This window comes from Tamandua tetradactyla, chromosome 5 (genome assembly GCF_023851605.1).
Source record: "Tamandua tetradactyla isolate mTamTet1 chromosome 5, mTamTet1.pri, whole genome shotgun sequence".
In the NCBI taxonomy this organism is placed as follows: Eukaryota; Metazoa; Chordata; class Mammalia; order Pilosa; family Myrmecophagidae; genus Tamandua; species Tamandua tetradactyla.
In genome coordinates, this window is record NC_135331.1 from 142378210 (window position 1) to 142393415 (window position 15206).

General features: G+C 42.0%; 1 protein-coding gene across 1 annotated transcript in view; it reads left to right on the plus strand.

Moving 5' to 3' along the window:
• The first annotated feature begins 241 nt into the window (after positions 1–241).
• Positions 242–15206, plus strand: part of NT5E (5'-nucleotidase ecto) — a 64379-nt gene continuing 49414 nt past the window's right edge. Inside the window, exon 1 of the mRNA XM_077162356.1 lies at positions 242–643. Coding sequence (XP_077018471.1) covers positions 305–643 — 339 coding nt within the window. The 5' untranslated portion in view covers positions 242–304. The remainder of the gene's footprint in view (positions 644–15206) is intronic.

The following is a 15206-nucleotide window of genomic DNA, read 5'->3' on the forward strand; positions in this document are numbered from 1 at the left end:
CGGGTCCACCCAGATCTCAGCCCTGCTCCGGATCGGGAACAACCTCCCCACTGTTTCTGCAGGAAGCGGTGCCAGCAGCCAGTCGCGTCCGGGCAACCCGGGTGTCAAGGTCGAACCGGGTGACTGCGCGGGCGTGCGCTCGGCCACCCGGTCGGCCTCCAGGCCGAAATAGGACCCGCCCCAATCCCAGTCCCAGCCCCAGCTCCTGTCCCGCCCCCGCAGGTTAGAGCGCCCAGTTCGCGGGCCGGTTGCACTAAGCAGGCTTTGCTCGTCAGCATTCGCGCCCTCTCCGCGCGCTGCAGCCATGTGTCCCGGAGTCCCGCGAGCGCCCGCGCTGCGGCTCCTAGCGCTAGGAGCACTGCTGTGGCCGGCGACCAGCGCGTGGGAGCTCACTATTCTGCACACCAACGACTTGCACAGCCGGCTGGAGCAGACCAGCGAGGACTCGGGCAAGTGCGTCAACGCTAGCCTCTGCGTGGGTGGCGTGGCGCGACTCTTCACCAAAGTGAAGCAGATCCGCGCGGCCGAACCCAACGTGCTGCTGCTCGACGCCGGCGACCAGTACCAGGGCACCATCTGGTTCACCGTGTACAAGGGCGCCGAGGTGGTGTACTTCATGAACGCCCTGAGCTACGACGCGATGGTAAGACGGCGGCTAGCCCGGGCGCGCTGCATCGGGAAGGCTCAGAGCCCCTGGGGTAGAAGTCTCCGGGCCGAGAGAGAAGCCGGGATGGAGGAGCAGCCGGTGGCACAGGGAGGCAAGCCTAGGACTGGAACGCAGACAGATGTGGGCGTAAAGCGAGCCTCTGTAGAGTGTGCCAGGTAAATATAGACATAGAAGTCCTTTGGATGATTCATTTTCATTTGACAGATGTAATTGGGCCCCCGCTACATGATGGGGTTTTAGAGGAGCAGGACCCAGTCCTTCCAAGGAAAACATTCATCTGGGGTGTGTAGGAAAATTGGCACTCATTGAGTGCCAAAGACTAAACTAGATTTATCAGGCATCTCTCTGGTTTACTGTTCAGTTTTTCCAAGAATGCCTTATCTCTGTTGTGGAAAGGGAAATTGGACATCAAAGAGGGTAAGTAAATTAACCAGGTCACCCACCCTGAAAAAATTAGAACACTGTGAGATTGGCCCCCAAAGTAGGACATGATTAAGCTCACATCTTTGAGGCTAGATTCCTTTTTACCTACCTTCTCATTGTGGCCTTGGGCAGGGTATTTCCTCCGTGCCTCAGTTTCATCCTTTATAAAATGAGGATAATTGTATCTTCCTCAAAGGGTTCCTTGACATATTGTATGGCCACTATAAACATTAGTTTTTATTTTTACCAGATGCTAGAATACAGGCTTCAAATTTAAACACATACTTTGGAAAGGTCAGAAAGGTTGAAACACTGGTTTCAAAGGATTTCATTAAAATATAGAAATAAAATTTCAATAAAATCAGTTTGGCAGCAGAGCATTAGGAAGACAGTCCAGCATGCAAGAGTTTAATCAAAGCTTCCAAATGTTCTGCTTAAATCTATTCCTTGTTTGCTGTACTAAATCCTAGTAAAAGAACTAAGAGGGCTCCACAGTAATAACTACATGTAATGAACACATGTATATGCTTTGTTTTGTTTTTAAAAAAAAAAAACACCTAAGTTCAACCCCATGTATAAAGCCTAGAGTTAAAGGGATTCAGCAAAACTGGAGAAATTGGAGACAATAAAGCTTAGGAGCCTTAAAAGAGGAAAAACAAAGCAAAGTCCAGAAAAATCTGCTAAACCATGTGTGTGGAAGGAAAGGAGAGGTGTGGTCCAGGCTAACAGGACACTTATTAGGAGAAGAGCACAGTGGGAGGTCAGTAAAACACAATGCCATAGTTTTCTCCTGGAAACTTGTCTCCAAGTTTCAAGATAAGATAAGAGGGTACAGTCTGTTGTTTTTTTTTTTTAACAAGAAAGCAGCTCATTTTAGATAGATGACAGAAAGGCGAAGAGCTCCTCTCCATCCTGATTGTAGGTTTTGAGATTTTTCAGGAACACTCACTATCTCCACAGCCAAACCTGCCAGGTGCTTTGCTTACATTAGTGACAAAATAAACATTATTGAATTTGAATTGTTACTAGTTTATGTCTCCATTTCCTCCCAGAAGAGTAGAATGAAACTTATATGAGTTTGCTTGCATATCACATATAAACCACAAGTTTGTAAACTTTTCTTTTTGACTGCCTTTTTCTCCACAGTTGTACGAACAACTTTGGGTGGAGAAAAGTTTGAGAATTCTCCAGTTTCCCCTAATAATATTTTTCTTCTCTAAGTCAAATGGAGTTCAGGTGTTAATCATTGTATCAAGTGTCTATGACACAACTTCTGGGTGAGGCTGGGACAGTCTGCTACAAGTCACAGCCCATTGTGACCAGAGATGTTTAGAGTACTTTTTGTTGGAAGAATTACTTAGTTTTAAATTTTGCTCAAAATAATTGAGCCTGAGGAAAAATAGGCTACTTATATAATATTGGCTGGGGATAAAGAGGGGAGGAGACTAAATGGCACTGTTCCTGATGGCATCTCATCGGGGCTTACTCTGAGCAGTTTGAGGGTTTGACAAAACATGATTTGACCTGTATAAAATCCTAGTCCTTGTAATGCTAAAACATACGATAAAGCTCTACTGTATCCTTTTTTTGCAGAGATTTTTCACTGTCATAGATTTTTGCTTCTATTTTTAGATTTTTGCTTCTATTTTTCTGTGCTCAGGGAATGTATTGCTGTTCTGCTGAGAATCCCCCACCCCATACAGCCACACACATTCTGCATCCGGGGAAGCTGGAGATTCTGATCAGGATGGAAAAGAGTAAAGGAAGGGAATCTCTAGTTCTCTGGAACCTGGACCAGGTTTAGAAGAGCCATATTTGAGGGCTCAAAGGTAGGGAAAATCAAAGAAGTCCCTCAAATCTTTTTTAGCTTAACTCTCAGGAACCCCCTCGAGCAGCAGCCTCCAAAGGTCTAGGTGTAGACTGAGCTAGACCTGCCAGGTGCCTGTGAGAGCTGCTACAGATCTAGAGGTCCCCCTCCCCGCACTCCCTACCTGTGGCTGACCCTTTGCAAGCTGAAAACTCAGGGGGGAGGATGACAAGCCTCGAGTTGATGTAAGCTTTCCCTGCAGAAGATCAGTGCCCCCCAAGGCAAGACTGCACTAACAGTGTGCCCTTGGCCTGTTCGCTTTCTCTGAGCCTTGTGTTCCTTAATTGTAAAACAGAAATGCTAATCCCACTATGTAGGATTTTTGCCAGTGGTACATGAGATAATAAATGTAAACATTTCTAATACCCTGCTGGCTCATAGTAAGTGCTCAATGAAAGTTAGTTCTGTGTGCCCAGCCCCGTCCCTTAAAATTGTGATGAAGGGAAAGTTTGGCTTTCTGTCTGTCAGTTCTTCTGATTCTGGCAACCTAGCACACCGGGTAGCCCCCTCCCCTGACCCCCACTGTCTTTTCTATGTCCCATTATCTAAACTATTCTTAATGTTATGAAATCCTCCCCACCCCAAAATGCAAAACTCAGAGGGATTCATCTCCAGATTTGGGATTCTCAGCACCCAGACACAGCTCTGAGCAGGTCTCTCTTGCTCCCCCCAGAGGGGCTGCCGCCTCTAACTGCCCCCTGATGCTGAGGCCCTGGCACTTACTGTCCAAAAGACTGCAGCTTTAGCTTTAGCTGTAGCAAATTGCTTCCAAATGCTAGAGCCAACAATAAGGGTGGGGACCATGGCCCCTGCCTTTAACCCACCCCAGGGGACTTGTTAGTCTGGTTCCCTTTCAATTTCCTTTTGTTACCGGACCTGACTTCCCCCATGGCCCAGAGCAACTATTCTATGTGTTTGAGGTGTAGCTTTTTGTTTCTGTGTGAAGTGTCAAAACCTTGTTATTGCTTTGTGTGCTTCCAATTTTAAATATGTAACTAGTCCTGCTTCTTAGCTCATTCTGTTTCTCAGTTTTGTCCTGAACACTGTTTTTATGGTTCATCCATGCTGCTATGTGTACATCTTTGGCATTTGTACATTATGCAGCATCTGGCCTCATGGTGTCCTCCAGCATGTTACCCAGCCGCTTGCCTGGGGATGGCTTTGGAGCCTGCTTCCAGTCCCGCTGCTGGCACAAATTATGCTGCTCCAAATGTCCTCCAGCATGTCCCCTCCCTGTGAAGATTTATTTGGGTTGCATACCCAGGAGCAGAATTGCTGTTCACAAGACATATGTGAATTTAATTTTACTTAAGACTGCCAGATTGTTTTTGTGAATAACTAGAGACCGATCTGGTCTCCCCCAACAGGGCTTATAAATTCCCATAGCCTTAATCATATATAATAGCATCATCCAGCGTTCAAATATGTGTGAAATAGCCTCTCATTGTTTATTTTGTATATATTTTATAAGTAGTGAGTTTGGGTATCTTTTGATATCTGTTAGTTTTTCCTATTTTGTGATTGTATGTACTTTGCCATTGTCCTTTGCTTTTTTAAAAAAAAAAATTTAATTTGGCTGTATTTTTCTTGATATTCAGAAGTTCTAGGAATTAATAGGTTCTCAGTTTTAGACATTGCGGATATATTCTGATTATATTTATTAACTTTGTCCATGTCTTTCCTTGAACAGAAATCCTTCATTTAATGTCATCAAATTAATGCTCTTTTTTGCCTAAGGGTTTTCGCATTTGAAGTTTTATATAAGAGTTTGAAGCACCAACCCTAGCACTCCTCATCTGAAATTCAGAGACTGCCACTGTTCTTTCTTCCTTTTCAGTTATAATACATCTATCAGCTGTAGCTATGCCTCACTTCTCTGTGTCACCAGATCTATAAAATAAGGGAGTTCAACTTGCTCATCTCTGAAGTTCCTTACATCTCTGAACAACTGAAGTTCTAAGAAATATTTTGACTCAGTGAAGGGGCAGGAGGATGGGCAAAGACTCAAGATGGGTGCCTGGTATCAGTCACCAGCCAGTCCAGACCCCCGTGAGGTAGTAGGAATTATGAGGTTGTATAAGGCTTAAGGGCCACCCAGAGAAGTCTGGGTTTTCCTCTGTTGGGAGGGGATATAGGGAACCTGAAGGTTTCTGAATAAAGGCTACAAAGGGAAATCACCATTTTGGAAGGAGAATAGTAACAAACAGAAGAGGGAAGACACCAGAGAAAAGGAGAGACTGGGCAGGAGTCTAGGTGTGAGGTGATAAGGACCGAACTATCGTAAGGGACTAAGAAAGACTGAATCCACAGGAACCAGTTTTTTCTAGGGAGGCGGTGTGGCGTGGGGCTAAGAGTGAACCTGGAGTTGGGCATGTTTGGGGCCAAATCCTCTCTCTGCCTATAGAAGCTGTGATTGCAATTTATTTATTCTCACTAGACTTCTAGTTCCATGTGTGTCAGATGGAAGTGATGGTAGATTCCATCTCAGAGGCTGATGTAGGGATGAAAGGAGGTGATAAGGCGCATAAAGTGCTTAACTCAGTGTCTGGCCCTCTGTAAGGGTCAACGAGTGCTGACTGTGCTCACCTGCTGGTAGGAGTGGCTCAGGAGAGCCTATAATCAAAGGGTGATTCAGCTGGTGCACCTGGAAAGTGAGCAGGCTTTGACACGGGCACAGATCTTCTGAAGTGTACTATTGCAAGCACGGAAATGCAGTCTAAAGGCTTTGCCTGGGCTTACTGCACATGATTTGAACTTTTCTTTGAGCTTTAGTACAGTGACCCCATAGAGCTATGACAGACAGGGGCAGTTTAAGGAATTTGGGTGGATGTCAGGACACCCAGGTTTTACTTCTTGGCTCTACAACTCATTAGCTATGTGAGTTTGGGTAACCATTAAGTCATCTCTGAGATGGGGAATTGGAGAGGTGATCACTTCTCCATGTCACTTCTTAGTACTTCAGATATTAACAGCCCTTGCCTATCCCTCTCTTTTGCTTCTAATCTGTCAACATATCTCATCTGGTACTGGACTTAATTTTTCACACAGATCTAAGTTAGCTTGACAACTCCATTATTTCTCCCCCATAGTTAATTGCCCAGCAGCTAATTCCTTGTAGGGACCTATAGTTAGACACTGCTCCCAGATAATGAGGTGTTCTAGTTTGCTAGCTGACAGAATGCAATATACCAGAGATGGGATGGCTTTTTAAAAAGGGGAATTTAATAAATTGCTAGTTTACAGTTCTAAGGCCGAGAAAATGTCCCAATGAAAACAAATCTATAGAAATGTCTAATCAAAGGCACCCAGGGAAAGATACCTTGGTTCAAGAAGGCCGATGAAGATCACGGTTTCTTTCTCAAGTGAAAAGGCACATGGCAAGCACAGTCAGAGTTTCTCTCTCAGCTGGAAGGGCACACAGCAAGCATGGCGTCATCTGCTAGCTTTCTCTCCTGGCTTCTTGTTTCAAGAGGCTCCCCAGGAGGCGTTTTCCTTCTTCATCTCCAGAGGTCGCTGGCTCATGGATTCTGCTTTGTGGTGCTGTTCTCTCTGAATCTCCCATTCTCCAAAACATTTCTTCTTTTATAGGACTCCAATAAACCAATCAAGACCCACCCAAATGGGTGGAGACATGTCATTACTTAATCCGGTTTAACAACCACTCTTGACTAAATCACATCATCCAGGGAGATGATCTGATTATAGTTTCAAACATACAGTATTGAATAGGGATTATTCTACCTTTGTGAAATGGGATTTTGATTAAAACATGGCTTTTCTAGGGGGCATACATCCCTTTAAACCAGCACGAGAAGTTTCCAGGATTTTTGGTAGAGTGTTACTATATTATCAATAGTAACATAAATGATGGTCTATGGGATGGGAAGATGATGCGTTTGGATTCAAGCCTGCTGACATTGAGTTTCATTTATTTATTCAATCCAGAAATATTCATTAAGCACTACTGTGTTTCAAACTCTGTGCTAAATGCTGAGATTGCAACAGGGAATAAGATCCTATCAGGGAGAAACTTGCTCTTCAGTAGGTAGTAGAGGCAGCAATGCCCATCAGAGCCTTTCTTAACCACATAAAGAGGCTGGGTGAGATCTGTGAAGGAGAGGAGATAAACAGCAAAGTGGATGCTAAAATCCCAACAGAGGAACATGGGAATTCAAGAGCTAAAAGATCTGGTCTGTAAACGATGCAATATTGGGCTCTCATTTTACCTACTACATATACACAAACAGAAAGCAAGTTTCTGCTCTTCCCCTAAAAAATAATTCTGAAGAAAGAGAATATGTCTAGGTGTATAATCCAAAAAATTGGAAGCCAGGACTTGAACAGATATTTGTAGACCAGTGTAAACAGCAGCATTATCCACAATAGCCAAAAGGCAGAATCAACTTAGATATTGAAGATTGAATCATGTCCCCCCAAAAAGGCATGTTTAGGTCCCAACCCCTGGTCCAATGGGTGTGAACCCATTTGTTACTAGGACCTTTAGAGATGTTATTAGTAAGATGTGCCCAAACTGAATGAGGATGGGCCTAAATCCGATATGGCTGAAGTCCTTATAAGCAGAGGAAGTTGGGCACAAAAAGGACCCCTAGGGAGGAGCCAGAAGCTGGAATACAGCAGAACACAGATGAGAGAGGAAAAGATTCTGCCATATGTCATGTGACAGGAAAACCAAGGAACCCTAAAGATTGACATCCAGCCAGAAGATGCCAACCCCAGGGGGAAGCAAGCCTTCTAGCCTCTGAAACCAGGAACCAATTAACTGCTGTTTTTAAGCCACCCCATTTATGATATTTGTTTTAGCAGCTGAGAAACTAAAACATCAAGTGTCCATTGACAGATGTATGAACAGACAAAATGCGGTGCATAGACACAGTGGGGTATGATTCAGCCATAAAAGGAATGAAGTTCTGATATGTGCTTTAACATGATGAACCTTCTTTTAAAAATGCATGATATTGAGTGAAGCGAAATACAGAAGAACAAATATTGTGTGATCTCACTTATCTGAAACACCTCGAATAAGCAAACACATGGAGACAGAAAGTAGATACAGATTATCAGGGGCTGGTAGAAGGAAGAATGGGAATTCTTGCTTAATGTGTACAGAGTTTCTTTTTGGGGTGATGGAAAGTTTTGGTAATGGATGGTGGTGTTGGTAACACAACATTGTGAATGTAATTGATATCATTGGATAATACACGTGAAAGTTGTTAAAATGGGAAATTTTGTGTTATATATGTGTTATCACAATAAAGATTTTAAAAAAGAAAGGAGGGGCCATCTTATATTCGAAAGTCTCTAGTATTAAGGAAATTCTCCAAATTACCTTATCTTAAATAGCAAAGCCCATTTTGGGGGAGACAAATGAGCAATACTGGTGTGGGAAAGTTGAAAGAGAGATGTTAGTGATCTTAAGCGCACGCAACTTCAGAGGTCTTAACTCTAGGAATAATTACTAGCTTTCTTTGCCTTTTTATTTTTTGATTTTTAATAGACTTTATCTGTTAGAACAGTTTTAGTTTTATAGAAAAATTGGGCAGAAAGTACAGAGAGTTTCCATATGTGGCAACAGTTTCCTTTAATGTTAACATCTTGCATTAGCATCATGCTTTTGTTTGAGTTGATGAACCAGTGTTGATACATTATTAGTAACCAAAATCCATAGTTTACCATTAGGAGTCCCTCTTTGAGTTGTATATTTCTACAGGTTTTGACAAATGCATAATGTCATGTATCTACCACTACAGTATCATACAGAATAATTTCACTGCCCTAAAATGCCCTGCACTCCATCTGTTTCTCCCTCCTTTCCTCCTTTTGAACCTCTGGCCACATCGATCATTTTTGCTTTCTGTATATAGTTTTGCCTTTTCCAGAATGTTCTATAGTTGGAGCCATACAGAATGCAGCCTTTTTGGACTGGCTTCTTTCACTTAACAATTAGCATTTAAGGTTCTTAGGCCTGGCATTCTTTCTGCCATCTGGTGGAATGCCACACACGTGTGCCAAGGCCCACAGGCCTGGGCCCAGGACTGGTGGATGGAGATCAATCCAATGGTCCACTGTTTCAACCAAACCAAACATAATTTGTAATCCTCTCATCTTAAAGTCGTTGTTGAGTTTCTTTGTGTGATTGGCAGCTGAGCCCCACTATAAAACAGACCATTCTGTTTCCCTAACCCTTGCCTTATAAAGGGTTTAATGCAACCTCCAGTCATTAATGTGTTAATGACTATCTAAATGAATGTGCTGCAAATTTCTGACAAATGGCTATTTGACATTATTACAGTTGAACTCTGTGGATTAAAAAAGAAATTCTTTTCCTCTGTATCATACATATTACACTACTATTAAATAAGCTCTTCTTTCATTTTGGTTTGCTTTTAACATCATGTTTAAGCCTCTCACTTCACTTGGAACATTTTTTATTACCTCACCCTTCTCGTTAATATTCTTCATTTGTTTATTCAGTTGATGCCATTTGCCTGTAAGCTTCCCGGAACCAAACACCATGTAGATGAAATGCACCCTCTGAGCCCTTTTTGTTCTTGATGGATAATCTGTGCTCATGTCTTTATCTAGTTGTCTCACACACGTACCTCTCTGAGGTCCACATGTGTCTTCATTTGTCTGTATATGAAGGATGGATGCATGCATGTGCTTGTGTGCTCTCTCCCTATTTATCTTATCAGCTTCCTGAGAACAAGGACTATAGCATTGTTACTTGGCACTCCAGAAACCTGTAAGAAACTAGTGAGTTGTTAAAGATATCTCTCTTCCATGTGCTTGATTTAGTGACAGTTTGGCAGAGTGATTAGGGGTATGGATGTTAAAGCCTTATGACCTTAGTTCAAATCCCAGTTCTGCCACTTGCTAGCTGTGGAGCTTTTGTGCTTCCATCTCCCCATCTATGAAAGGGGGAATAATACCACCTACCTCCTAGGGTTGTCAGGATCAAGTGAGTTAATATATGAACAGTACCTAGCCACGTAGCATGTGTTATCTATTAATATTTCCTTTTGTCACGTTTTTGTCTTTTAGAAAAATCTCTTGAAATTCTCTTATGAAAAATTCATTGTAATTTTTTGGTCCTTTGTGAACAAAGCTGAGGTTATGAAATGTTTCCTTTCTAATTCAAATTTAGATGCCCTTTGACAGACCAAATGATTGTTCACCTTAGTGGATTTCCAAGAGAAGGAGACTTTTCACAAAGCTTCATTTTTTTCACTGACTTCCAATGTGAAATCTAAGTGGTTCATACATACAGCAGTTCAACAAATCTCTTTAAAAACATCTGTTCCATTCACAAACGAGTGCTAACAAGTTATTAGTAGAAATGTAAAGATAGTTTGTAAATAAAAGTGCAGAAAATGCAAACCAGAAAACCCTGAGAGGGGCTATCAGAGGGTTGGGCGGTGATGTCGTTGACTAAGTTTTTCCCCTCAGTTGCTTCCATGCAGCTTGACTCCTCTCGTTACACATCTAAGATACTGCTTAACTACTGTTTACCGAGTCTGTTTCATATCCTGCCTTTTTCTGAAAAGTTTCACATGGCTCATTACAGAGTACAATGGAACCCAATTAAAGGAAGGAGGTAGAGTGAGTGGTTTTGTTATATATTCAACAAATAGCTGCTGGGCATTGGTGCCAGGCACTTAACTGGTATCACCAAGGATACAGGGATGGTCAATCCCTCTCCTGCTTCTGGGAGAAAGATGTGTGAACGGACAGCCACAGCGAGTACAAGCGCTGTTAGAGAGACCTACATCCCAGGTATGATGGAAAACGAAAAAAGAAGGGTTTTTATAGCAGAGGTGTCACAGAAAGTTCACAAGGAAGTGACACTTGAGCTGCATCTTAAGCAGTTCCTCCAATCTGGATGGTTTACTATTCCTGAGTTTTAGGACATTGACATTTAAAAAATGAGGCAGCACAGGGCATCAGCTGAGAGAACAGGGAGGGTCTTCTGTGGTGTTCTGGGGAGTTAGGACTTCCATTTTGGTAGGAAATGGGAAGCCTTGGAGAGACTTACACAAGAGGCTAGAAATGTTCAAGTGTGTGTTTTTGGAAGCCTTGGCCTGGTGGCCTGTGGGAAATGGGTTGGAGGAAGTCCCTTAAGGAGAGAGGAAATGGTCCAGGTGAGGGGTGAGGAGACAGAGTGGGGCAGAGAGGATGCAATGGAAGAGGAGCTCACTGGGTAGAAGAGTGCAGAACTAGAAGCAACAGGACTTGGTGACTGATCAGGCTTGTGGGGAATGAGGAGGGGAGGAGGATATGCTGGTTTACTGCTGCTTATGTGTTTCCTTTGGTTGTGGTGAGACTCTTTCTCAACACCTCTGTGTCATTCACAGCGTGGCTGGGGGCAAGCATCCTTCCTGCCTGGTGGCTAACTTGACAGCAGGTTCTCAGGCCAAGGGATAGGGAAGAGAGGTAGCCAGGGAAGAGTGGGGAGAGAAAGAGCAGCAACCACCCTGTTGATGTACTGTCTCCTAAAACAAACAAAAATAAAGGGGTTCGGGCATCTGCCCTCACCTCTTCCCACTGGTGTTTTACAGAGTCTCTACCTGCTTTGCCTGTGTCAAGCCAGGCAGAGCCAAACTGGAGGAAATTTTTCTCAACATTTGGAAAAAATCTAATTTTTCTAGTAAACTTGGAATAAAAATTCTATGATGGGTCAAGGCAACTAACTCATGATTCTACATCAGATTTCATCAGAGTTGGGCCAGCATGACTCATCCCAGCTTTATGTGGGCCATGCATTTCCCAGTTGAGAAGGCAGGCTCTGTCTAAGGCACAGGCCTAACTGGTTCCTGGCCTCTGGGCTTTTTCAGCTTGCAGGGCTTTGTGGCTTGTTTGCCTTTTGTGGCTCAGGTTTCCTCCTACAATTAACATCTGTGGTTGCTGTGTCCATTCATCAGAGACTCTCAAAACAGGCCTTTTTACCAGTTTGTTTACCTGAGGTCAGACACACTGTGTTTTGTCACCTCTTTTCCATTACAGCCTATGTAGAAAATGGTGATATTTGTGCAGAACTCTGGGCTGTGTGTTTCAGGCTGACACCTCTGGCCAAAGGGAGAAGGCCCATAATCTCCACCCATGGGAATAAATCTTCTAACTCCCTTTTTTGCCTCACCAGTTATTTATGTGTTTATTCATTCCTTCAGTCAGTATTTATTGAGCATTTACCCTGAGTCAGGCAATGTATTAGGTACATTTTAAGCAGGTTATGGGGATCAATTAATACATATTGTTCAGTTGTTCAATAACAAGGAAGGGAATCTGCCATTGTCAACCAGCTGTAACTGGAAAAATCAGAAAGTGGATGATTTTTCCATTAAAAACAAAATGTAAAAAAAAATAAACATTCCAGAACAATGAGATGCATTGATGGAAGGTCATTGGATGGTCATACTTCTCTGTCTCTTCCTGCAAACTGTGAGTAAACACCGACCTCATGTGAGGGCCTTGATCACATTCCTTTGCTAACTATTCCCTCTCAAGCACTCTCACACCAAGGGCCTTCACTTCCCTTACTCTCACCCTGAGGAGGGTTCTAATGATTTCTTTCATTCATCCATTTACTTGTCACCCATGGGAGCATTTGTTTATGGATGAAAAGAGTCATTGAATAAGTGGCAGCTCTTCCTCGGAAGCACTCTGGGAAGGAAAAGTTATGAAAGTTGGCAGGTTGCCTCAGAGGACAGTGTGGTCGGGCAGCAGAGCTCCAGTCGTTCCATCCATACTCTGTAGAGTATTTCTAATCAAAAGAGAAAAGTCTGAAAAGCTTCTTTCCCTTTTATTCGACAGCATTGCCTCCAGCATTTGATATTTGCTAAAGATGTATTTTACTTTTGCATAAAATCCAATACATAGATCCCATGCTTATAATTATTATCTTGGTGCAAAAGATGAAAAATTGTTTCACCTCAAGCACTGTCTCTAGTTGACAGAATATGACCACCTGGAATGCCAGGATAAGAAGGATTCTGAGGCCCAGTCCAAACTCAGCAGGAAAAAATGGATTCAATCAATTAAGTAATATCTTCCCTGGACGAGAGAAGGGGCAAGAAAGAGTGGTATAATGATACAATGCACTTTAACTTGGGTGGACACTAGGTACCTTCCATTTAATTTGAGACCCAAGAGAGGATAATTGAATGTTATTTTGCATTCTTTTTAGCATAGTATTCATTGGCAATAAATAAATGAATAGGGATTTGATTACTTCATAATTACCTGTAAGTTTTTCTAAGGAAAGAAATTGTTTGTCCCCATAGGAAAGGCAGACTTTGACATGTACACATAGTTTGTGTGGATTACAAGCCAAACTTCAGACACAAGCTTCCCCTCACTCCTAGCTGTTAATAATCAAAACAAACTTGAACCCAGGAATGTTAGAATATCTTCATTCTTCCATTTCTGATTTGCTGAACCTGAAAAATTTTCTGGGCCTTTTCCTTAGTGCACAGAGAATACTTCCAAAGCCACTGGACTTTTATAAACTACCCACATCAATGTAAATATTAACAAATATGCAATGGACAGTGTGTAAAAACATCAGACTGTTCATTCAACAGTAACAATAGGGCTTTAAGAATCAAAGAATGTTTCTTTGAATGGACTTCATATTTTTATTTAACCGAATACTGATATTTTATCCTTTCATTTTCATTTGGCATGGGCTTTAAATGGCAGGCAACACTTCAGGTATGTGAGTGGTAGAAAATACTGTGCTGGGCTAAAAGGTGAGTGTGGAAAGTTTCTTTTATATAATGTTAGTTCTTTTTATTTAAAAAATAGTGTTTTAGGCTTTTTCCTACACAAAAAATGTGGTGGTGGTGAGAAGGTAGAACTGGGCCAGATCTTCACATTTTATTTCTGTGATTCTGGTGTTGGAGATACTGAATAAAGTCATTTTTCTAGGTTCAGTTCTCCTAAATTACAAAAAGTACATTTGGTGAAATTTATAGTAAAAATACACAAAGTTGTCATAAGATTAGTGAATGAATAGCATTAGTGAATGAGCCTAATTTTAAACTTGAAATGTTTAGAAAGAAAAACGAGAGACAGACAGGAAAAGAGAACATAAGAATATGATTTAGGGTCAAGGAAATTGTTTGCTTAAGGCAAGTGTTAAAGCTGTAAGTGGCAAGTCCAGCTCAAACTGGGATTGGTTTTAAAGGACGTGAGGGAGGCCGTAAGTGGAGAGACAAAAATTAGCAAGCACTCATAAAGAAAGTTGGGTGGGAATTTTCAGAGAGGACAAAAAAATGGAGGGATGGTACTGCAATATGAATTTTTAAACCTCTTATGTTTGTGCTATAAAAGCTCTTTAAAATGAAAAACAGCATGGAAAGATTATCTGCTCTGTTCTATCTTTTATTCTCTGCTCTCTTGGGCAGAATTTTCCTAGTGTATTTCCATGTTGTTAATAAAAGTAGTTCTAATGAGTGAAATAGAGGGAAAACACATAGAAGAAAGTCAAGGTGGGGAAATAGAAATATGAGCTACTAAAGAATATGTATTGAAGGAATTTTTCTGAATTAATTTTTATAGGAAAAGTTAGCTTTGGAAAATATATTTGCTAGGGACTCTGCTGCTTATTCATTTGTTTATTCGACAGGACATTTTTGAGCACCGTCTATGCCCTAAGGACTGTTCTGGGAACATACATATAATCAATCTATCTACCTACCTATCTATCACATACAAAAGTCCAAAGATAAGTGAAAGTATGAGAAACTGCAAGCTGTTGGGAATTCTTTCCCCTAGTGCTCACTACAGAATAGGCCCTGTGCAAAGAACATCAGGTCCAAGTACTGAGGTTGAGAACTTTTTCATTAGCAGAAGTCGTTCTAGTCGCAGTTCCACCATTACTAGTTGTGTGGCCTTGAACAATTCATTTAACTCCTTCAGGTTTCAGTTTTTCTCATCTGCAGCATGAGGATAGTAATAGTAGCAACCTCCCAGTGTGAAGCCAATTTTTCTATACAAAATCCTTTTGCATAGTGCAAAATTGCATTTTACATTTACACTTTTTACAAGTGTAAATGTTGGGACAATTTTCATTGCAACTTCTGAATTATTCATTCACTGCCCTTACAGAGGAAGCTGCAATTGAGAAACATGTCCAGGTCATTGCTCCTAGGTTTTGGAGCCTGCACTTGAGCCAGAGTCTGCCTCTAAACCTCTCTATCTTGTTGTCTCACATACCAGGGCATGGGTGTC